The following is a 20,333-nucleotide window of genomic DNA, read 5'->3' as shown; positions in this document are numbered from 1 at the left end:
AGAGGCCTTTATATTAAGTGAAATTATTCAGGCACAAAAAGACTTAGGTCACATGTTTCACTTACTTGTAGAAGGATTGTCATATAATGTGGCAAAGAAGTCTGTTGCAAGTGTTTTAAGTTTGATGCTTCTTATTGAACAGCTTAGCTTTTCATCACTTGCAGGCTAAATAATATATTTTTATGTATCGCAGATATTAAAGCTAATACAAAATCCATATTAATGTCACTTTCCAAGTAAGAATCAGTGAAGTCCTTATTTCACAGCAGGATCTTTGGGTGCAATCATTTGTTATGGTTTCCTATTTAGGGGGTTATAAACACTACCACTGTGGCTAATTCCAGACTACCAGCCTGATTTCATGTGCTAAAAATGTCTCAACCCAGTACAAGTCCAGTGTGCACAGTTCCAGTGTGCACTGGACTATGATGACTCTATTACAGCCATCTGCCTAAACTCACCATTCTCTTTATTCTTTAATGGCTTTGTTGAGTTGGATGCTTGTCCTTCTGCTATTGCTGAAAGATATGTAAAATTACATTGCTTTATTAGCATGAGAATAAACAGTCAAGTGAAAAATCTCTCCCTGTTATATAGTTACTACTCAAAAAGAGCTACAGATCAATTTATTTTAGAACAAACCAAAAATGAAAACCAAGATATTTTTAATTAAGAGCCCCAACTCTCTTATAAGGAGGGGTTTGGTTACTATAGAGTAGGTGGTCATTATCTAGTATACATTTGTAACCACCTTCTTCTGTGTAATATATGAGGAGGTTATATTCCTCAGGGTTAGACATTTATTGAGTCCTCATCTGGGTTGGGGGTCAGGGGTTCATGTTAGTGTTTAGTTGTTTAATACTTAAGGTGTCCTATTTTAACCACTTTTAACATAGTCTAGACTAACATTAAAATAGGCCAAAAATGATTTCCTGAGGAGAGGCGGGACTCTGACTGTCTGACTCAAATCACTCTCATGCAGAAGTGAAGCAGCAGTTCCAGCCAGCCTTTTATCTTTACTAGCAGCTTCATTTTCACAAGTGACTGCTGGTGCAGATTCCAACGATGTTCACCATTGAAACAAGAAGCTGTGCCTTCTAGTGATAAATCTATTATATTAAAATGAGCTCCTGTTGAGAGATTCCTATTCTGATACCCTTTTAAGACTTAATTCTGATTCATTATTGCATCTAGTCAGTTCTTACCAATATTTGTTGAATGAATGTATGAACATAAACTAGCTAAGAAAAAATACTTATTATTGTCAAAGAAACAGTTTAATAGATATTCTTTATTATATATTGTTTTTGATAGTCTAAACACCCAAAATATTATACAAACTTCCATTTTTACTGAATGTATAATTTTCAGGAGAAAAGATTTTTATACTTCCCAGAGTTATCATTAAGGATATAAGAAATCAGATTCTGCTGAAACATTTAGGCAATCTTAATGCTTAAAATTGTTTTACTGAAAATGCTTTACAAAGTGTTATCTCTGTTAGCTGATGTTAAGACACATCCTTTGAATATCAACAAAGCAAAGAGTTGTGGTCTGCAAAGATATTCATTATGCTATTTAGTGTCCTCTTTTTTTTTTTTGCCATTCAACAAAGCAGTTTAACTCACTTGTACCTTTTCCATCAATAAATGGGAAATTTCTTTTGCTCATAGTTATATTCATTCTGTTCTATTTTGAATCACTGGCTTCTTTTTAGTTCATAGATGCTGTGACTCACCTAGCTGATCTGAATTTGAAAAATGTAGAATAATATCTAGTATGTCATGTCTTGCTATCATCTCTGTATTTACCCTTTGCTTCACTTCATATCTTTTTTTATAATTCAAACCTTCTTAGAACTAAGGTATTAATTATGAGCTGGGTGCAGTGGCTCAAGCCTGTAACACTAACTACTTGAGAAGCAAGAGATTTAGGGATCATGGTTCAAGGCCAGCCTGGGCATGGTGGGATATGCCTATCATCTCAGCGGCTGGGCACAGTGGCCTTTACCTGTCATCCCCATGACATAGGGAAGTACAAGTAGGCTGCTTAAAGGCTGACCCAGGTGAGACCCTGCCTCAAAAATGACAAATACAAAAAGGGGCCGGAACCAGGTGCTAGTGGACCATGCCTATAATCCTAGCTACTCAGGAGGCCGAGATCTAAGGATCTTGATTCAGAGCCAGACCAGGCAGGAAAATCCATGAGACTCTTAGCTCCAATTAACCGCCAAAAAGCTGGAAGTGGCTCTGTGGTAGAGCACTATCCTTGACCATAAAAGCTCTGGGCCAGTGTGCAGACCTTGAGTTCAAGCCTCAGGACTGACACAAACAAGGGAGATGCCTTGGTAGAGTACCTGCCTAGCTAGCAGAAGGCCCTGAGTTTGATCTCTAGTACTTAAGAAAAAAAAAAAAAAGGTAATTCTGAAGGTTTTGTTGTTGTTTCATCTCCCCCATCCTCTATCTTTTTTGTGCTGGTAATGAGACTTGATCTCAAAGACTGGTGCTGCTGTTTGGCTTTTTTTTCTCAAGGTTGGTACTCTACCTCTTGAGACACACCTCCACTTTCTAATTAATGAATTTTATAGCTCAGTTATCTGTATTAGGACTTAAATTTATTTCCCCCTTTTTTTAAGTAGCAGGATGAAAGTTAATTTATGTTACATTCAAAGACTGTGATTACGTTTTAGTTTGTTAAAACATTGTATAACTATACCTTTCTTTTCCCTTTTAGGTAGCCAACAATTAGATTCCATTCATGTAACACAGTTGGAGAGAGATACTGTTTTAGTGTGTTTAGACAGTAAGTATTATTTTACAGGTTTTTTTTAATACTAATACTTCTTGATAAAATCTTTAATGGCTTCTATTTTTCCAAGTGGCCTGGTTTTATTGAAAAAAAAAAAATTAAATATGCCGGGCACTGGTAGCTCACACCTGTAATCCGAGCTAAGAAATGAGGATCGCGGTTAAAAGCCAGCCCAGGCAGGAAAGTCCATGAAACTCTTTATCTCCAATAAACCACCAGAAAACCAGAAGTGGCACTGTGGCCCAAGTGGTAGAGCACTAGCCTTGAGCTGAATAGCTGAGGGACAGCGCTCAGGCTCGGAGTTGAAGCCCCACAACTGACAACAACAACAAAAAAAACCTTGGGGTAAAATCTGTAGAAATAGCTCACTTTAACTATAAAAATAAAAGATTTTATTGCTACAGTCTGTAAAGTCATGTAACATGAATGTTTAGAGTCAGAGTAAATTACTAGCATTCTTCTAGGTTTGACTTCTCTACCTGCTGTGAGTCATTTGATGCAGGGAAAGGTGTTTTGGTAGAAATGTGTTATACTGTGAACAGTTGAGAGACATAAAAACCTTTAGATCTTGCACAGGAAGCATTCTGCTTCTTAAAATTCAGCATATTTTTTATGGAATGAATCATACAAGACAAAATAAAATTCATCATCATTGATCTGAAGGGAGTTAAGACAATAGTCTAAAAAAGCAACACAAAGACGGTCTTCCAGTCAGAGCCAAGATGATGAAATTCAAGAACAGTAGACAAAGGGAGATAGGTTGTTTTGTGCTCCCCATGTCCATTCCAGAGCCCCTTGCCCTGGAGAGTACGGTTGGTGCCCTGTTGCAAATGATACTCACTATATATTTGTGTAATTTGTAAGGAAAAATCAATTCATTGCCACAAGGCACCAAAGTTGCCTCTTGAAAACAATAAATATTCTTTTAAAAAAAATGAAAAAGTGTTCAGTGTGTACTGCTAATAAGCAAAAAATAATGGTAATAAAATTGTCATCTACCAGAAGAGACACTCTTATAGCTTGTTTTTCAAAACATTAATGAAGCCAAGCATCAATGGCTCACTCCTGTAATCCTTCTGTAATCTCAGGAGGATGAGATCTAAAGATTGCAGTTTGAAGCCAGCCCAGGTAGAGAAGTCCATAAGACTCCCATCTCAAATAAACTACTCAGAAAAAGCTGGAAGTAATACTATGGCTCAAGTGGTAGAGCACTAGCCTCAAGCACAAAGAGAACAAGGACGGTGCCCATGCTCTGAGTTCAGACCCCAGGACCAGCAAAAATAAAGAAAAATAAATAAGTAAAACAATTATTTATATCATACATTCATTTTAGGGAATTTGAATATCTGGTCTTGACTTTTGGGTTTTTTGTTTGTTTTAAGAATTTGTAAAAATTGTAAATCTACAAGGAAAACTAAAATCAAGTAAGAAACTGGCCTCTGAGCTAAGTTTTGATTTTCGCATTGAATCTGTAGGTAAGTACCTCTTTCTTATTGTTGAGTTTAAATACTTAGGATGTTTTGGTCATTCTGTAGAATAGAATGTTAGCTCTAAAGAGAGTTACTAGAGCTGCATAGCTTCATTGAAGTTTCTGTGGTGATAGAACTGTTCTGTCTGTGTTCTTAAATACAATAGCCATTAAACACATATTGCTGGTAAACATCAGAAACATAGCTAGTACTACAGATTACTTTTTAATTTCTAGTTAAATTTTTATGTGAGTAATTCTATGTCAGTACCTACCATATTGGGAATACAAGGCTAATCATAGTATTTTTTTTTAATATTTAAAACTTAGAATAGTGTCAGGGCACTGGTGGTTCACACCTGTAATCCTACCTACTGAAGAAGCTGAGTTTTGAGGATCACAGTTCAAAGCTAGCCCAGGCAGGAAAGTCCTTGACAATCTTATCTCCAATTAACTACCAGAAAACCAGAAATGGAGCTGTGGCTCAAAGTGGTAGAGCACAAGCCTGGAGATCAGAGACAGTTCCCAAGCCTTGAGTTCAAGCCCTAGGATCAACCAAAAAAAAATCTTAAAATAATTTATGTTTATCTTTCCCATTGCTGCATCGCTAATTATACTTTTCTCAGTTCTTTATAAACCATAAGGTGTTTGTTTGGTATGAAAATAGTTTTAGATATGGTCAAATTCTTTGCCATATAATATTCTATTTAGTGTATGTTAATGTGCTTTTTTTGTTATTGGTACTAAGTAGTTGTAAAAAGCATTACAATTTTATGTCAGGTTATCAGTATAATTCTTCCTGATCAATATCACCCCTTCCTCATTCTTCCCCATTTTACCCCTCCTATCCCTATCCTCAAGTTACATAGTTCATTTTTTACATAATGTACACTGAATATAATGACTACATTTGCTCACTCTTCCATTCCTGGTCCCCCTTCCCTGGCTCACCCCCAAAACATGTTTCCACTTCCTAGTATTCGTTTTGATAAATAGTACTTTCATTGTTCGAGGGAGTTACACTTTTAGATTCCTGCCATAAGTATACTCTCCTTTGTCAGTTAGTACATAAACGCATTGAGCCATGTATATGTTATACATAATTGTATTTTAGATTCAGCTTCCACGTGTGAGAGAAAGTATTAACCATTTTTGCATTTAGATCTGGTTATAGATGAATAACAACTTTACCAAAGTTTAGAAACTAAATATGCTATTTAATTGGCTTTTTTTATCAGTATTTACACTGCAAAACTCACTAGTTTTCTAATTTAAAAAACCATTAAAATATATTAGTTTTTACATATTTCTTAGGACATAACAATAATATTTTCCCCACGAGTGATAGAACTTGTGAGAAAAATATGGCTAAAAACACTTTGGACACCGAGCACCGGTGGCTCACGCCTGTAATCCTAGCTACTCCGGAGGCTGAGATCTGAGGATCGCGGTTCAAAGCCAAGCTGGGCAGGAAACTCCGTGAGACTCTTGTCTCCAATAAACCACCAGAAAACCGGAAGTGGTGCTGTGGCTGAAGCAGTAAAGCGCTCACCTTGAGCTGAAGAGTTTATGGACAATGCCCAAGCCGAGTTCAAGCCCCACAACCAACACACACACACACACACACACACACACACACACACACACACACACACACACACACACACACACACACACACACACACACACACACACACACACACACACACACACACACACACACACACACACACACACACACACACACACACACACACACACACACACACACACACACACTTTGGACAATTGATGATATATCCACCCTAAATCAAAGAAAGGGGTTAAAAAAAAGTTGGAGCTCCATTCCTGTCATCCTAGATACTCTGGAGGCTAAGATCTGAGGATCATGGTTCAAAGCCAGCCCAGCACTGTGGCTCAAGTGATAGAGCATTAGCTTTGAGCACAGAGGGGCTCAGGGGCAGTGCACAGGCCCTGAGTTCAAGCCCCAGGACCAGAGGGAAAAATGGCTCTTTTTATTTAGGCATCTAAACCATATTTGTCTTATAATTACATTTTTGTATGCTTCTTGTGTGTGCACCAGTACTGGAAAACTTAGAGCCTTGCACTCCACTCAGATTTTTGGGGAATAAGAGTTTCTCAAATTTGTCTGCACAGTCTATCTTTGAATCACAGTTCTCTGATCTCAGCCTCCTGAGAAGCTAGGATTATAGGGTTGAGTCACCAGCACCTGACTCACTATTTTTTTCCCTACTTAGAAATTTTTGGTTTTAAAAAATGAGTTTCTCAGAGCTGCAGTTTTGCAGCTCAGTGGAAGAGCACATGAGGCTCTGGGTTCAGTCCATAGCACCATATTTGAGCGTCTGTATATAACATCTGATAGAAACATACCTTGCTTATGATTGGAAAGTTTAACTTGTTCTAGCAGAAAGTCTAAACAGAATTCTGGAAGCTACTTTCATCTTTTACTCCTTTTTGTACTTTTCGATTTAATGTCTTTGAAAGAGTCTAGCATATAGGTCGTTTTTGTTTTAATTGTGATGTACTAACATATCAAATTTGCATATATGCCAAATTATGTAGGAAGTTTTCATTTTTATATGAAAGTTTGTTCCTCCTTGGCTAACATCACTTCTTGCTGCTAAATCTTGAAATGGTTACAGTGATCCTCTTGGACAAAGTCCCTTAAAAAAATAAAACTGGTAACTCAGTTTTTCATTTATCACAATTAAGGAAACACAGGTGATTTGTCATCATCAAGTGCATTTATTTTTATTGAACTGAAGTACATTCCCAGAACTTTTTTTTTTTTTTTTGCCCCTTCAGGGGCTTGAACTCAGAGCCTGGGTGCTGCCTGAGCTTTTGTGCTCAAGGCTAGTGCTCTACCACTTGAGCTACAACTCCACTTCCTGCTTATTGAGGGTTAATTTGAGGTAAAAATCTCATGGACTTTCCTGCTGGGCTGGCTTCAAACTGCAGTTCTCAGATCTCAGACTCTTGAGTAGCTAGGATAACAGGCATGAGCCACCACTACCCAGCTGCTTCTCAAAACATTCTTACATTCTAACTTCATACTTGGTATTCTATTAAGTTTAGTGGTAATTTTTAATAATTTTCCCTCACTATCTTTCTGTTTCTACTTTCTTAATTCTACTTTCTTAATACCTAACATTATAATTGGTTAAATACTAAAATTATTGTATAAGAATTGACTCAAATCTTTAATATTCAGTGAGTGATTAAATTTTGGATTGTAAAGGCAGGTTTGCTTTAAAAATTAATTTTAGTATAAAGAAAATATAAACAAAAGGATGTTTGCTTATAGCTCCTTAAAGTTTAATCCAAAACCCCAGCTGTGTTTTTACTTTATTTAAGACATATGAAAGAGAAATTAATAAACCAGTACTCAATTAATCATATGTCAAGCCTATATCTAAATGATACTTGTTGCATACATCTTTAAAAACTTGTTCAACCCTGCCTCAGGATATTACTTGAGTTTAGACATGTCTTAGCCACAAAAAAATGTTGGGAAATAATGGTCTAGACAGTGGAATTTTGCCCTAAGCACTAGAATAGCCTTATGTTATCTTTATTAAAAAGAGTTAAGGGAAATTTACAGTGACATGCACTGTGGTTTACTTTAGTTCTCACTTATCATTTTTAGTATGCCTTCAAGACAGCGTGTTAGCTTTTTGGAAACATGGGATGCAGGGTAAGAGCTTCAAGTCAGATGAGGTAAGTTTTCTCAACTTCCATGACTCCTGCCAAGTGAATATTGAAACATTTCATTTTATGCTTTTTGGATTTTTTTTTAACTCTGGGGCTTGAACTCTGGGCCTGGGCACTGTCCCTCAGCTCTTCAGCTCAAGGCTAGTGCTCTACCACTTGAGCCACAGCGCCACTTCTGGCCTTTTCTGTTTACGTAGTGCTGAGGAATTGAACCAGGGCTTCATGCATGGGAGGCAAGCACTGTCCACTGAGCCATCTTCACGGTCCCATTTTATGTATTTTCTTTCTGAAGCTACATTACCATCTTTGGTACCTTTAGTGCTCTAAACTAATTGAACTAATGTTCAATTTGGTTTTATATTTTTAGATACTTAGTACCCACAAGTAGTTATACAACATATTTACATACTTTCATTTCTGTAATTTGCAATTTGTAAATATGGTTATGACCTTGTTAAACTTATAAATTTAATGAGCACTCTCCATAATATATAAATGCATAGCTGCTTCTAAAATATACTTTAAATGATAAATTAATATTTGTTGGATCATAGAACTAAAGAAAAACTAAGGAAATAAGTTCAATAAGTTTTTAGGAGGTTTTTAGCAAGTATCAACTACATTGATGACACTGTTATTGTAAATGCATAATACCAATTATGTTCTAGGCTGTTTATAAATATTCATTTATGGGTCAAAATAATCCAATGGAATAGATATTCTTCATACTACTATTTTTTTTTACAATTTCAGAGTGGATAATAACTTGTCTAGAGTCATAGTTAAGTGGCAGAGCCTAGGTTTTGAAAATTAAAAAATACATATTTGAAGCTGAGATAAGCAGGATACATTTCATTCCAGAGATGGGATTCAGTTCTAGCCTTCTAGCCTTGAGGGGTGAATTCCTGGTTTAACAGAGCCATTTCCTATTTGTGTAATTTTTCTATATCATAGTCCCACAAATTTGTGGACTTATCGTAAAGTTTAGAATCTTGTTCTACTGAATATGCCTTTATTTTTATTCATACTTATTTATATGTGAATAAATATTTCTCTCTCCAGGAAAAAGTAACTGTCTTTGAAATGGGAATTTATCTAAGTTAATAACCACATTATAAGTCACCAGGTCCCTGCATTTGATAAAATCTACAATCCTACTTAATTCTATAAGGTCAATTGTTCTTAAATGCTATTTTCATTCTTGTTGTCTTTTTATCAGAAATATACAGAAAATAACCTGTTTGTCATCAGATCAAAATCCTATTTCCTCACTACATTGGTTCACTCATTGGTTGGTGGTGCTGGGAATTGAACCCATGACTTTGAACTAGGAAGGCCCTCTGCCACCTACCTAAACTCCTAGCCACTTACCTACTTTTACCATAGCTTGCTCACCTCTTTCTTTCTGTTCTCAACTTTCAGTTAGACCTAGTTTAAGTCTTAAACCTTTTCTTACATTAATAGTCAGTCACTCTAATCTATGATTTGGTCCGAACTTAATACCATGAAAAGTAACTTCATCTAATATAACAGCTAACTTGTATTTTGAGTCACATTTATTAATTCTGTCTTCCTAGCTAGACAACCAGGCTGTGTTAGTTTGATTACCTTCAAAAGGTTACTTCACAAAGAACCCAACTACAGATAGTTTATTTGGGAATAAATTTCAGAAAACAGGTGATGAAATGAAGAATATAACATGAAGGAGAAGGAATAAAAACATTCATAACCTATTCCCACACTGTGCACAACCAGGGACCACTTGGCAATGTTGCAGAATACACCAAGTGCTCTCCCATCCATCTCTGTGAAGGGTTGCTCAGGATGCACTTCATTGCTGAGGCCCTGCTGTATCATTTCAGAAAACAGCAAGAAATATAATAGATAGCAATTTATCCCATTTATCTCACCTTGTGCAAGTTACTTGACCTCTCTGAGCCTTAGATTCTTTTTCAATAACCTGATAATTATAATGCGTATCACAAAGAATTCTTCTAAGGGAAATGCCTGACTGGTACCAGATGTTCCATAAATAGCCATTCTACGAATAGGCACTCATAGAAGAAACTTACTGAAATGTATATCATTTGAGGAATTGAGTCTATTATTTATTCTATTTAATAATTGCTCCATCTGAATGAGTTTTAAATTGTTACTTAAGCAATCTGTGGTTACATGTGACTAAAAAGTTTTCTTTCATAGGTTACCCAAGAGATTTCAGACGAAACAAGAGTTTTTCGCTTATTGGGATCAGACAGGTAATAAATAGTTTGGTTGTACTAATGAAGAGATTGTATGTTTCCAGTCAATACAATATAAGGATCTTCATGCCAGAGATAGTTATACTCAGCCAAGACAAAAGTTGGGAATATAGGTGTTTATGTCCCTAGAACCATGAAAGAAATCCCAAGCCCTTTGTACTCATTCTTCCCGGTGAATTGCCTTCTCTTAATTATGCATTTCCTTTGTCAGTTCCTCAGCTCATTCTAATCTAAAGGAATTTGTGTAGTATCTCTGTGAACAAAATAAAAGACAAGTCTTAAAATTGTGCCATAATAAGAAAAAATAGTTAATTTTGTTTCTAAAATCTACATTGTATTCTACCTCTGTAACTAATAAAATGCTCATTTTTCCTGTTTTCCCATCAAAAATGGAACTGCAGCAAAATTGGCTATGGCAATAGGCATCAGTTATAAGACATAGGTTGAAGACACCATAATGATTTAAATATAATTAAATATTGAGGAAGATGGGATAGAAATGGAATCATGATTATTCAAAAGATGTTTTTAATAAGTTTTATAAGGATAAAAAGGGATTTTAAATAAGGATGACTACCTTAGTTATTAAAAAAAAGTTTACAGCAGGGCTGGGAAGGTAGCTGGCTGAGTGGTAGAGTGCTTGCCTTGCATGCATGAAGCCCTGGGTTTGATTCCTTAGCACCATGTTAAGCAGAAAAAGCCAGAAGTGGCACTGTGGCTCAAGTTGGTAGAGTGCTAGCCTTGAGCTGAAGAGCTGAGGGACAGTGCCCAGGCCCAGAGTTCAGGCCCCACGACCAACCAAAAAAAAAAAAAAGAAAGAAAGAAAAGATGACAACATAGTAAGCATTCCAGCAAAAAAGAAAGAAAGAAAAATAATTTAAAGACAACTGGGTAAAGGAGTCCAAAACGAGTGAGATACTCTGATGCAGAAAGGAATTATGGATCCTCCAGTGGTCCTGATGCCAACAGTATTTTAATTAGACACAACCTGAGAGAATTCTGCCTATATAAGGGTTGCTGTCAGAAGCTAATTTTCCATTACTTGTTTTAGTTTTCTCCTTGGTTGTTCATTTCCTTCTTAGTCTGCAGTGTCTTACTACTCAAAGTTTGCTCCTAAAACTATCTTTTTCAGACCATTGCCATGTTCTTTTATCTTCTTGACTATTTCCTTGATTTTAAGATTTATATCTTAGCTGAAAGTCTTTGTCTTAATTTTTAAAGTGATTGAGCTGGGTGCCAGTGGCTCATGCCTGTAATCCTAGCTACTCAGGAGGCTGAGATCTGAGGATCACAGTTCAAAGCCATCCCAGGCAGGAAAGTCCATGAAACTCTTTTTTCCAATTAACCACCAGAAAAACTGGAAGAGGTACCATGGTTCAAATGGTACAGTGCTAGCCTTGAACTGAAGAGCTCAGGGACAGTGCCCAGGTCCAGAGTTCAAGCCCTACAATAGATAAATAAATAAGTGATTGAAATTTGTTGTTTTTAAATATACATAAAAATCACTGAATATATCAAAATACTAATAGTGGTTAGCTCTAGGTAGTTACATTATAACTGTTTTCCCCTTTTCTGTAACACATAATATGAAGTATATTTTTACTACTCGTTATAAACGTATTGGTATGCTAGTTGTAGAAAATTCATATACTAGCCGGATGATAGTGGCTCATGCCTAGCTACTCAGGAGGCTGAGATCTGACGATCACAGCTGGAAGCCAGCCAAGGGCAGGAAAGTCCATTTTTATCTCCAATAAACTACTCAGAAAAGGCCAGAAGTGGCATTGTGGCTCAAGTGGTAGAGCACTAGCCTTGGACACAGAGAGGCCTACGGACAGGACAGCACCCAGGCCCTAAGTTCAAGCCCCACGACCAGAAAAAAAAAAATGTACTATCCAGAAAATTTGTATACTACAGAAAGATAAAATATTATAGGTACAGCCGGGCGCCGGTGGCTCACGCCTGTAATCCTAGCTACTCAGGAGGCTGAGATCTGAGGATCGCGGTTCAAAGCCAGCCCGGGCAGGAGAGACCGTGAGACTCCTATCTCCAATAAACCACCAGAAAACCGGAAGTGGCGCTGTAGCTCAAGTGGTAGAGCGCTCGCCTTGAGCTGAAGAGCTGAGGGACAGCGTCCAGGCCCAGAGTTCAAGCCCCACGACCGACAAAAAAAAAAAAAAAAAAAAAAAAAAAAAAAAAAAATATTATAGGTACAGTATGTCTTCCCATCGCTTTCTAGGCTTTCTTCTGTACCTATTTTCATATAGCTCTGAAACTCCTCTTTACAATCATAATGTTATGGGATGGCACTTGATTGATATTTTTTCTTTGCATCAGATCTCTGACTTGTACTTTGTTCAACAGGCAAAGGAGAAGGGTCCAATTTTCAAACATTTATTTTCAAATACATTGAAGAACAATTATGGATGAATGACTCTTAGGTTTTGTTTTATTCTCTCAGCCCTTCTACCCCTTACCATTAGAGTAAATTCCTGAAGCATTGCTGTATCTACTGTTGGCAAATATACATAAGTACATTGGTTGTTAGTAAAGATGAGTAGATGAGTAATGCATAAAGATGATGATGAGACTCTCCCCAAGTAGTATAGTGTTTTACATTTAATAATCACTATTCAGTTATGCTTTAAGTATAAAGTATAATAATGAAATTTTGTATTTCTGATGTTTATGTACTTCTGTGAGAAAGAAGACCAATATTATTTACTGGTTTAATGTTGAAATTTGAAGCATGAAATCTGTTTTTACTCTTAAGAAAGCCTTTTGTTTTGGTTTAATTGCAGGGTTGTCGTTTTGGAAAGTAGGCCAACAGAAAATCCTACTGCACACAGCAATCTCTACATCCTGGCTGGACATGAAAATAGTTACTGAGCAACAAAAACCAATCTTAAGTGACAGGAAAATGAATCTGTTCCACTGAAAGCAAAAATGTTTTAAGGAAATTCATTAGACGGCAGTATGATTTGCTTTAACTGTTATGGGTTATATCTCAGATGATCTGTACATTAGGGTAGAATTCAATATTTTCTGTAGCTGGAAACAGCTAGTCTATCTCTTGCCACTGTGTGGTGGTTATATCAAGTTTGCTTAATAAAAGCTATGAGACGAATAGTCCTCTAGTTCCAGGAAACAGTCTTTTTTTAAAGAAATTAATAATGTTTGTAACAAGGGTGCCATGGTATTTTTAAATAACTCATGTGATTATCTGGAAAGATTTAGTGACCATTCTATCATTTTATACCATGCCTTATTCCTTCTTAATGAACACATGGATATAGAAATGATTTGACAAGCCTTTCACTTTCCATTGGCCATTCTGTATGTTTGTGTAAAATAGAATATTTAATCCTTATTTATTAATCTCTTGCTGGAGTGGTGTGATATATCTAACTTTTAGAAAAGGAAGGTTGCAGAGCAGCTTAAAGTTTTTATAATGTATAAAATTTTTCTTTATCTTTTCAGACTAGTGCTTTAGGAGTTAGAGGCAGGCTGTGTAAGAATTCAACACATAGGCAATTTTCATTTAACAAAGTATTTTATAGTACAGTTTGATGCAAGATTGCCTTAAAGGAGAGTTTTGTATTTTCAGTTACAAATAGTTGTAAAGGTCATGCAAAAAATATTAATGATGGTTGAAATATTCTTAGAAAGGTCTGAGTATGTCTAAGTATGGTATGACTACCATGTGTATGTATTCTTGACAAGCAGTATAATGTACCTGTGACTTTTTTTTGCATTGGGGATAATGCATAAGAAATAATCTTCATATATATTATCATCCCTAATGTAGAGGAGAAAAGTATTTAACTGCCCTTATAATGTATTTTACTTATACTATGCCAGAGGGAAACTGTAAAGCAATTATACTTGTAATCTTGGGGTTTTCATATATGTGAGAGTATTCATTTTGAATAGGTTTAAGGGAGGGAAAAGACTTTAAATGGAATCTCCTGATGGGATAGTATAAATAAGTATTGTTGAAACCAGTATTCCAAAAAGAAGAAAGCATAGGGCCATTTTTTCAGTTTCTTTTGCTATTGTGAGTATTCAAAAAGTGTTATGGTACCTTTTCTTGTCTTAATGCATTTATTAAGAACAATTAGCATTGAGATGACAAACAGCAGCAAAACTGTAATTCTCCCTAGCTCCTTGGGAGGAAAGCAGTGTAGCTATCTCATTCATCCTTTAGCAATTCTGTAAAATAAGTATTATTGTCCCCATGTTTCAGACAAGGAAGTAAGGGTTTTAAGGAGGTTAGTGACTTGCCCAATTCATACAGGTTAGTGATTGAGCCAGACCATGAGTCTTCTGACTCTGTTCTTTTCACTATGCAATATGCAAACAATAAAACATTGTACAATTGAACTACCAAGTATTTGTTCTTTTAAAATGTTAATATGGGGCTGGGAAGGTGGCTCTGTAGTAGAGTGCTTGCTTTGCATGCATAAGGCCCTGGGTTCACTTCCTCAGCACCACAAAAGCAGAAAAGGCTGGAAGTGGCGCTTGGCACAAATGGTAGAGTGCTATCCTTGAGCTGAAGAGCTGAGGGACAGCGCCCAGGCCCAGAGTTCAGGTCCCACAACTGACATTAGTCAGCTTAACATAGGAAATATGTTAAGTGAATCTTCTATATTAAGGTATAAACTGCTTAGCCAGATAACACTACACTGAATGTAATAGTTGATATGCCTCACATACACATGCACATCTTTAGTCTTGTGCTGTTAAAAAAATGAATACAGCCAGGCACCCATGGCTCATGCCTGTAATCTTAGCTACTCAGGAGGCTGAGATCTGAGGATCACAGTTCCAAGCCAGCTCGGGCAGAAAAGTCCGTGAGACTTTTATCTCCAATAAACCACTAGAAAACCAGAAGTGGCACTGTGGCTCAAGAAGTGCCTTGAGCTGAAGAGCCAGGGACAGAGCCCAAGCCCAGAGTTCAAGCCCCACGACCGACCAAAAAAAAAAAAAAAAATGAATACATAACTAAAGTTAAAAGGAATCTGAGGAAGGTCTCTACATGAGAAAGAGAAAACAATTCAGCAGTAAAGAACTCTTAAGGGAAGAAGAGCTTCCAGAAAACAAAGTATCTTGGAAAATAATATAAATAATTCAATTGGAAGGAAGGTCTGCAGTATAAAGTTGAAGGTTCTCAAAAAAAAAGAGAAGTAAATACACATATTGAAAAATAAATGTAAAGAAAATTAATGGCCTAGACGGCCCAACACCCAATTTCCAAGCATTCTAAACCAAAAATGCAGCATGAAGAGAAGAATTAGAAGCTTTCAGAAAAAAGAAGAAATCCAGTACTAAGGAACATCGGAGTCTAGATTGAGAGAGAGCACAATGGGGAAAAGCCATTTCATAAAACACATGAAATTTCAAGGACCCTGAGGTGAAACAGTTCATGTTTCCAGAAAAAAAAGGGCAGGCAGGTCAGATGCCAGGGAATAAGAAATAGATTAACTTGTAGTTTCTACAGAAGTAATAGTTTAAAACTAATAAAGGAATTTTTTTTAATAAAGGAAATTTTTAACCAACATTCTGTGTCTACTGAAGGTAAGGGTAAATAGAGACAGTCTTAGTCCTTGTTTGCTTTATCTCCTATACACCCTTTTTCAAGAAGTAGAAGGGTAGTTTCAGTGGTAAACACTAGCCTTGAGTGAAGAAGCCAAGCAGGGCATGAAGCCCTAAATTCAAGCCCTAGGACTGGCAGAATTAAGTAAGTAAACGGTAAATGTATAAACCAAAATGAAGTCCTGGGACACAAAAAACAGGATTCAGCACAGGGCAGAGATGAAGGGAAATCCTCACATGCTGACTATGGGATGTCCACTGCTGACCACTGCCACGAGAATATATTGAAGCATATAAAGAATATCCTGGGCAATACTTTTTCAGGATGACTAGTGTATCTCATTAGCATAAGAGTTACACAACAGTCGATGAGAAGTTCCTCCTAAATGCCTTAGAAAAGAACATAATAAAGATTATTTTAGGGATTCCAGAAATCACAGAGATTCCAGAAGAGATAATTGAGGGACAAGATATGAAGATGGGAAATAGAGAAAAATAAACATAATGGTGCTTTCTTGAGGTCATTATGCAAACAGTGGGATCCGGAATCCACCAAGTCCTCTTAAGAAGCTATTTACTCCCACATTTTATCTCCAGAAAGACAAGTAGCTTTATCTACTGACTCACTCCTACTGATCTCCATGAACTTGGAGCAGAGTTGGCACATGGGACAACTGGGCTGTGAGAGAAATCTCTAAGGCAAAAAAGATGAAAGGATGAGATGAACTTGCACTGATGGATTAGTACGTTAAGTAACAGAAATCAAAGATGGGGAGGAACGTACAAAGAAATTTTAAAATGACATGGTATAAATATGTTAGAAACAATAGCAAGAAAGAAAAAACCACTTGTGTCCCTATCTTGGGGTTCATTTCGCTCAACATTATCTTCTCTGGTCATATGTACATGTAGCTTAACCCATTTTCACTGTATTTGATTCCCATGCCCTGAATCTTGTATATACACTTCTCTAATTGGGGGAGGGGAAGGGAAAAAAACAAAGTGCTTAAATAGAGATACAGGTTGACTCAGTAACAATGAGATGTACAGACACTATGTTGAAAAACAAACTTTACAATTTAGGGCGGGGAGTGTAGTTGTGGAGGTGGGAGGGAAGCGATGGTAAGGGAAAAACAAAGGAGGTAACAATGCTTGATAGGAAATGTACTCATTACCTTGCTCATGTAACTGTAACCCCTCTGTACAGTATTTTTACAATAAAAATGTATTTTAAAAAAATCAAAGGTGGATGGAGATGGTTTCCAAGGCCCCAGGATTCAATCAGGGATGATTTTTATTTGAAGGAAAATTTTAAGATTTAAATCAACAACTGACAGCTCTTAGAAAACAAAACACAAAGAGTGGGACCAACTAGTGGTTGAATGGCATGTGAACAGTGATATTCTAGTCAAAATTACAACATAATTGTGTCAAGACAAGACATGAGGTAGAAAAGTTACCCAAATCCTCATTTTCTGTACTGAAAACAAAATTTATTAAAAATGCTTTTAAAGTACTAAGAATGTGGCTTGTAGTTAGAGTGCTTGCCTAGTATGCATGAGGCCCTAGTTTTGATTCCTTGGTAGCACATAACAACAAATTAATAAAAGGGGGAAAAAACAAGCTTTTAAAGCTAGGTGCCAGTGGCTCGTATCTGTAATCCTAGCTACTCTGCAGGCTGAGGATCATGGTTTGAAGCCAGTCCAGGCTTCAAAGAGTCATAAGACTTTCCTTCAATTAACTACCAGAAGAAAAAAAGGCAAATAGATCTGTGGCTCAAGTAATAAGAATGCAGTACCCTTGAGCAAAGAAGCTCAGAGACAGTACCCAGGCCTAGGTCCTGATTTCAAGTCCCAAGGCTAACATTAAAAAAAAAAAAAAAAAAGAGCTAGATGCCATTGACTCATTCCTGTAATCCTAGTTATTCAGGATGCCAAGGCCTAGTGGATCACAGTTCAGAACAAGCCCAGGCAGAAAAGTCTGTATGATTCTATCTCCAATAAACCAGAATAAAAGAAAAAAATTACATCAAGCTAAGAAGCTTCTGCACAACATGAAATAAATCAACAAAGGATAATTTATGGAATATGGGAAAATATTTCTAAACTATACATCAGAAATATATGAAGAAGCTGGGTGCCAGTGGCCCACACCTATAACCCTACCTACTCAAGAGGCTGAGGATTGCAGCTCAAAGCCAGCCCAGACAGGAAAGTCCAAGAGATTCTTATCTCCAGTTAACCACCAGAAAACTGGGAGTGGCACTGTGGCTCCAAGTGCTCGAATACTAGCTAGCTTTGAGTGCAAAAGTTCAGGGGATAGTAGGAGGAGAAAAAGGAGTGGGTAACCATGTTCAACAAGAAATGTACTCATTACCTTACTCATGTAACTGTAACCCCTCTGTACAGCATCTTTACAATAAAATTTAAAAAAAAAAAAAATCCTTTAGGGACAGAGCCCAGGCCCTGAGATCAAGCCCTATGACCAAGCAAAAAATATGTGTGTGTTATATGGGCTATCTTCAGTTTTTCATACCTATAATCCAGCTGTTTGGGGAGATGGATTAGCAGAAGGATCATGATTTGAGGCCAGATGAGGCAATAAATAAGGAATCCTCGCCCCTCTACCATCTCATTCAATAAGTTGAGCATGGTGGTTTACATCTGTTGTCTGAACCAATCAGTACATAGTCTAGGCTAACCTGGAACATGAAACATGAGATCCTATCCAAAATACAAAGCAGAAAAACTGGAGGTAAGACTCAAATGGTAGAGTGCCTGCCTAGGGAAGCATAGGGCTCTGAATTCAAACTCCATTAACACCCAAAGAAGAAACAAGAATGTAGCTCAGGAAGTGGCGCTGTAGCTCAAGTGGTAGAGCGCTCGCCTTGAGCTGAAGAGCTGAGGGACAGCGCCCAAGCCCAGAGTTCAAGCCCCACGACCGACCAAAAATAAAAAGTGAGACAAAGAAAGAAATGAATCTATGGGTGGGGGGAGGAGGGAGGCTGGGAAGGGAGGTGAAGGGTAAACAAAGGAGGAGGCTGCAATGCTTGGTAAGAAATGTATGCATTATCCTGCCCATGTAATTGTAGCCCCTCTGTACAGTATGTTCTCAAATTAAATTAAATTAAATTAAAAAATAAAAAGTGCTTGAGGTGTGGTTCAGTGGGTAGCACATGCATGAGGCCTAGCATATGTGTTCTCTCTCTCTCTCTCTCTCTCTCTCTATATATATATATATATATACATATACATATACACATTTGCACATTTACACATACATGTATTTATATTGACATACATATATAGCTTTTGTATATGTAGTTTTTTGGTTTTGGGTTGTTTTTTTTTTTTTGGTCGGTCGTGGGGCCTGAACTCTGGGCCTGAGCGCTGTCCCTCAGCTCTTCAGCTCAAGGCGAGCACTCTATCACAAGCTACAGCACCACTTCCAGTTTTCTAGTGGTTTATTGGAGATAAGTCTCACGGACCTTCCTGCCCTGGCTGGCTTTGAACCGTGATACTCGAATCTCAGCCTTCTGAGTAGCTAGGATTACAGGCGTGAGCCACTGGCACCCGGCTTTGTAAATGTAGTTTTTATGTATTTGTTTACCATATACAAATACATGTTCAAATATGCATATTCATATATAGTAAGTATATAACTTCTGTCATTTCCAATATGGATGAACTCGAAGGATATAAGTGAAATAAGCCAGATACAGAAAGAGTACACAATTTCATTTCCTGCAGAATCTAGAAAACTGGAGTCACCATAGTAGAATAGAAGGTACCAGGGGCTAAGACTGAGGCTAAGGAAATACTGATCTAAGAATATAAAACTTCAGCTCTATAGGAGACATTTTGGGGGAGTGGGGTGCTGGTGGCTTTTAACTCACAGCTAGTGCTCTAACTTGAGCCACATCTCCAGTCTAGCTTTCTTGCTGGTTAATTGGAGATAGAGCCTTGAGGACTTTTCTGCCTAGACTGGCTTCCAACTATGATCCTCAGATCTTAGCTCCTGAGTAGCTAGGATTGCAGGTATGAGCCACCAGCACCTAGCCAGATAGGAAATTTTCAGAAACTTAATAACAGAGAAAAAAAAATCTGCTAAAGGAAAAAAAAAAAAAAGGAGGGCCTGGGAAGGTGGCTCAGTGGTAGAGCGCTTGCCTTGCATGCATGAGGCCCTGGGTTTGATGGGTTTGATTCCTCAGCACCACATAAGCAAAAAGAAAAAAGCCGGAAGTGGCGTTGTGGCTCAAGTGGTAGAGCGCTAGCCTTGAGCTGAAGAGCTGAGGGGCAGCGCCCAGGCCCAGAGTTCAGGCCCCATGACGGGACCAAAAAAAGAAAAAAGAAAGAAATTAAATGTCTCCAAGTAACAAACTTTGGCAAGATCTTGGTTCTTTATGTATATACATACATTTGATTTTTAAGTGTTAAAGATAATTAAATATTTCCTTATATGATCAGAAG

The 20,333-nt window shown here is 37.2% G+C and overlaps 1 protein-coding gene across 2 annotated transcripts in view; it reads left to right on the top strand.

Annotated features, from left to right (window-relative positions):
• Positions 1 to 18,107, top strand: part of Map4k5 (mitogen-activated protein kinase kinase kinase kinase 5) — a 107,221-nt gene extending 89,114 nt beyond the window's left edge. For both annotated transcript variants that reach the window (XM_070027888.1, XM_070027880.1), the window contains exons 28-32: positions 2,734 to 2,802; positions 4,191 to 4,283; positions 7,944 to 8,014; positions 10,211 to 10,266; positions 13,071 to 18,107. In XM_070027888.1, coding sequence (XP_069883989.1) covers positions 2,734 to 2,802; positions 4,191 to 4,283; positions 7,944 to 8,014; positions 10,211 to 10,266; positions 13,071 to 13,158 — 377 coding nt within the window. In that variant the 3' untranslated portion in view covers positions 13,159 to 18,107. The remainder of the gene's footprint in view (positions 1 to 2,733; positions 2,803 to 4,190; positions 4,284 to 7,943; positions 8,015 to 10,210; positions 10,267 to 13,070) is intronic.
• The last annotated feature ends 2,226 nt before the right edge of the window (positions 18,108 to 20,333 follow it).

The sequence above is a fragment of the Dipodomys merriami genome, unplaced genomic scaffold, assembly GCF_024711535.1.
Source record: "Dipodomys merriami isolate MVZ:Mamm:240054 unplaced genomic scaffold, mDipMer1.0.p SCAF_1, whole genome shotgun sequence".
Taxonomy (NCBI): domain Eukaryota; kingdom Metazoa; phylum Chordata; class Mammalia; order Rodentia; family Heteromyidae; genus Dipodomys; species Dipodomys merriami.
The sequence above is the reverse complement of the archived record's forward strand: the minus strand, read 5'-3'. Positions and strand labels throughout refer to the sequence as shown.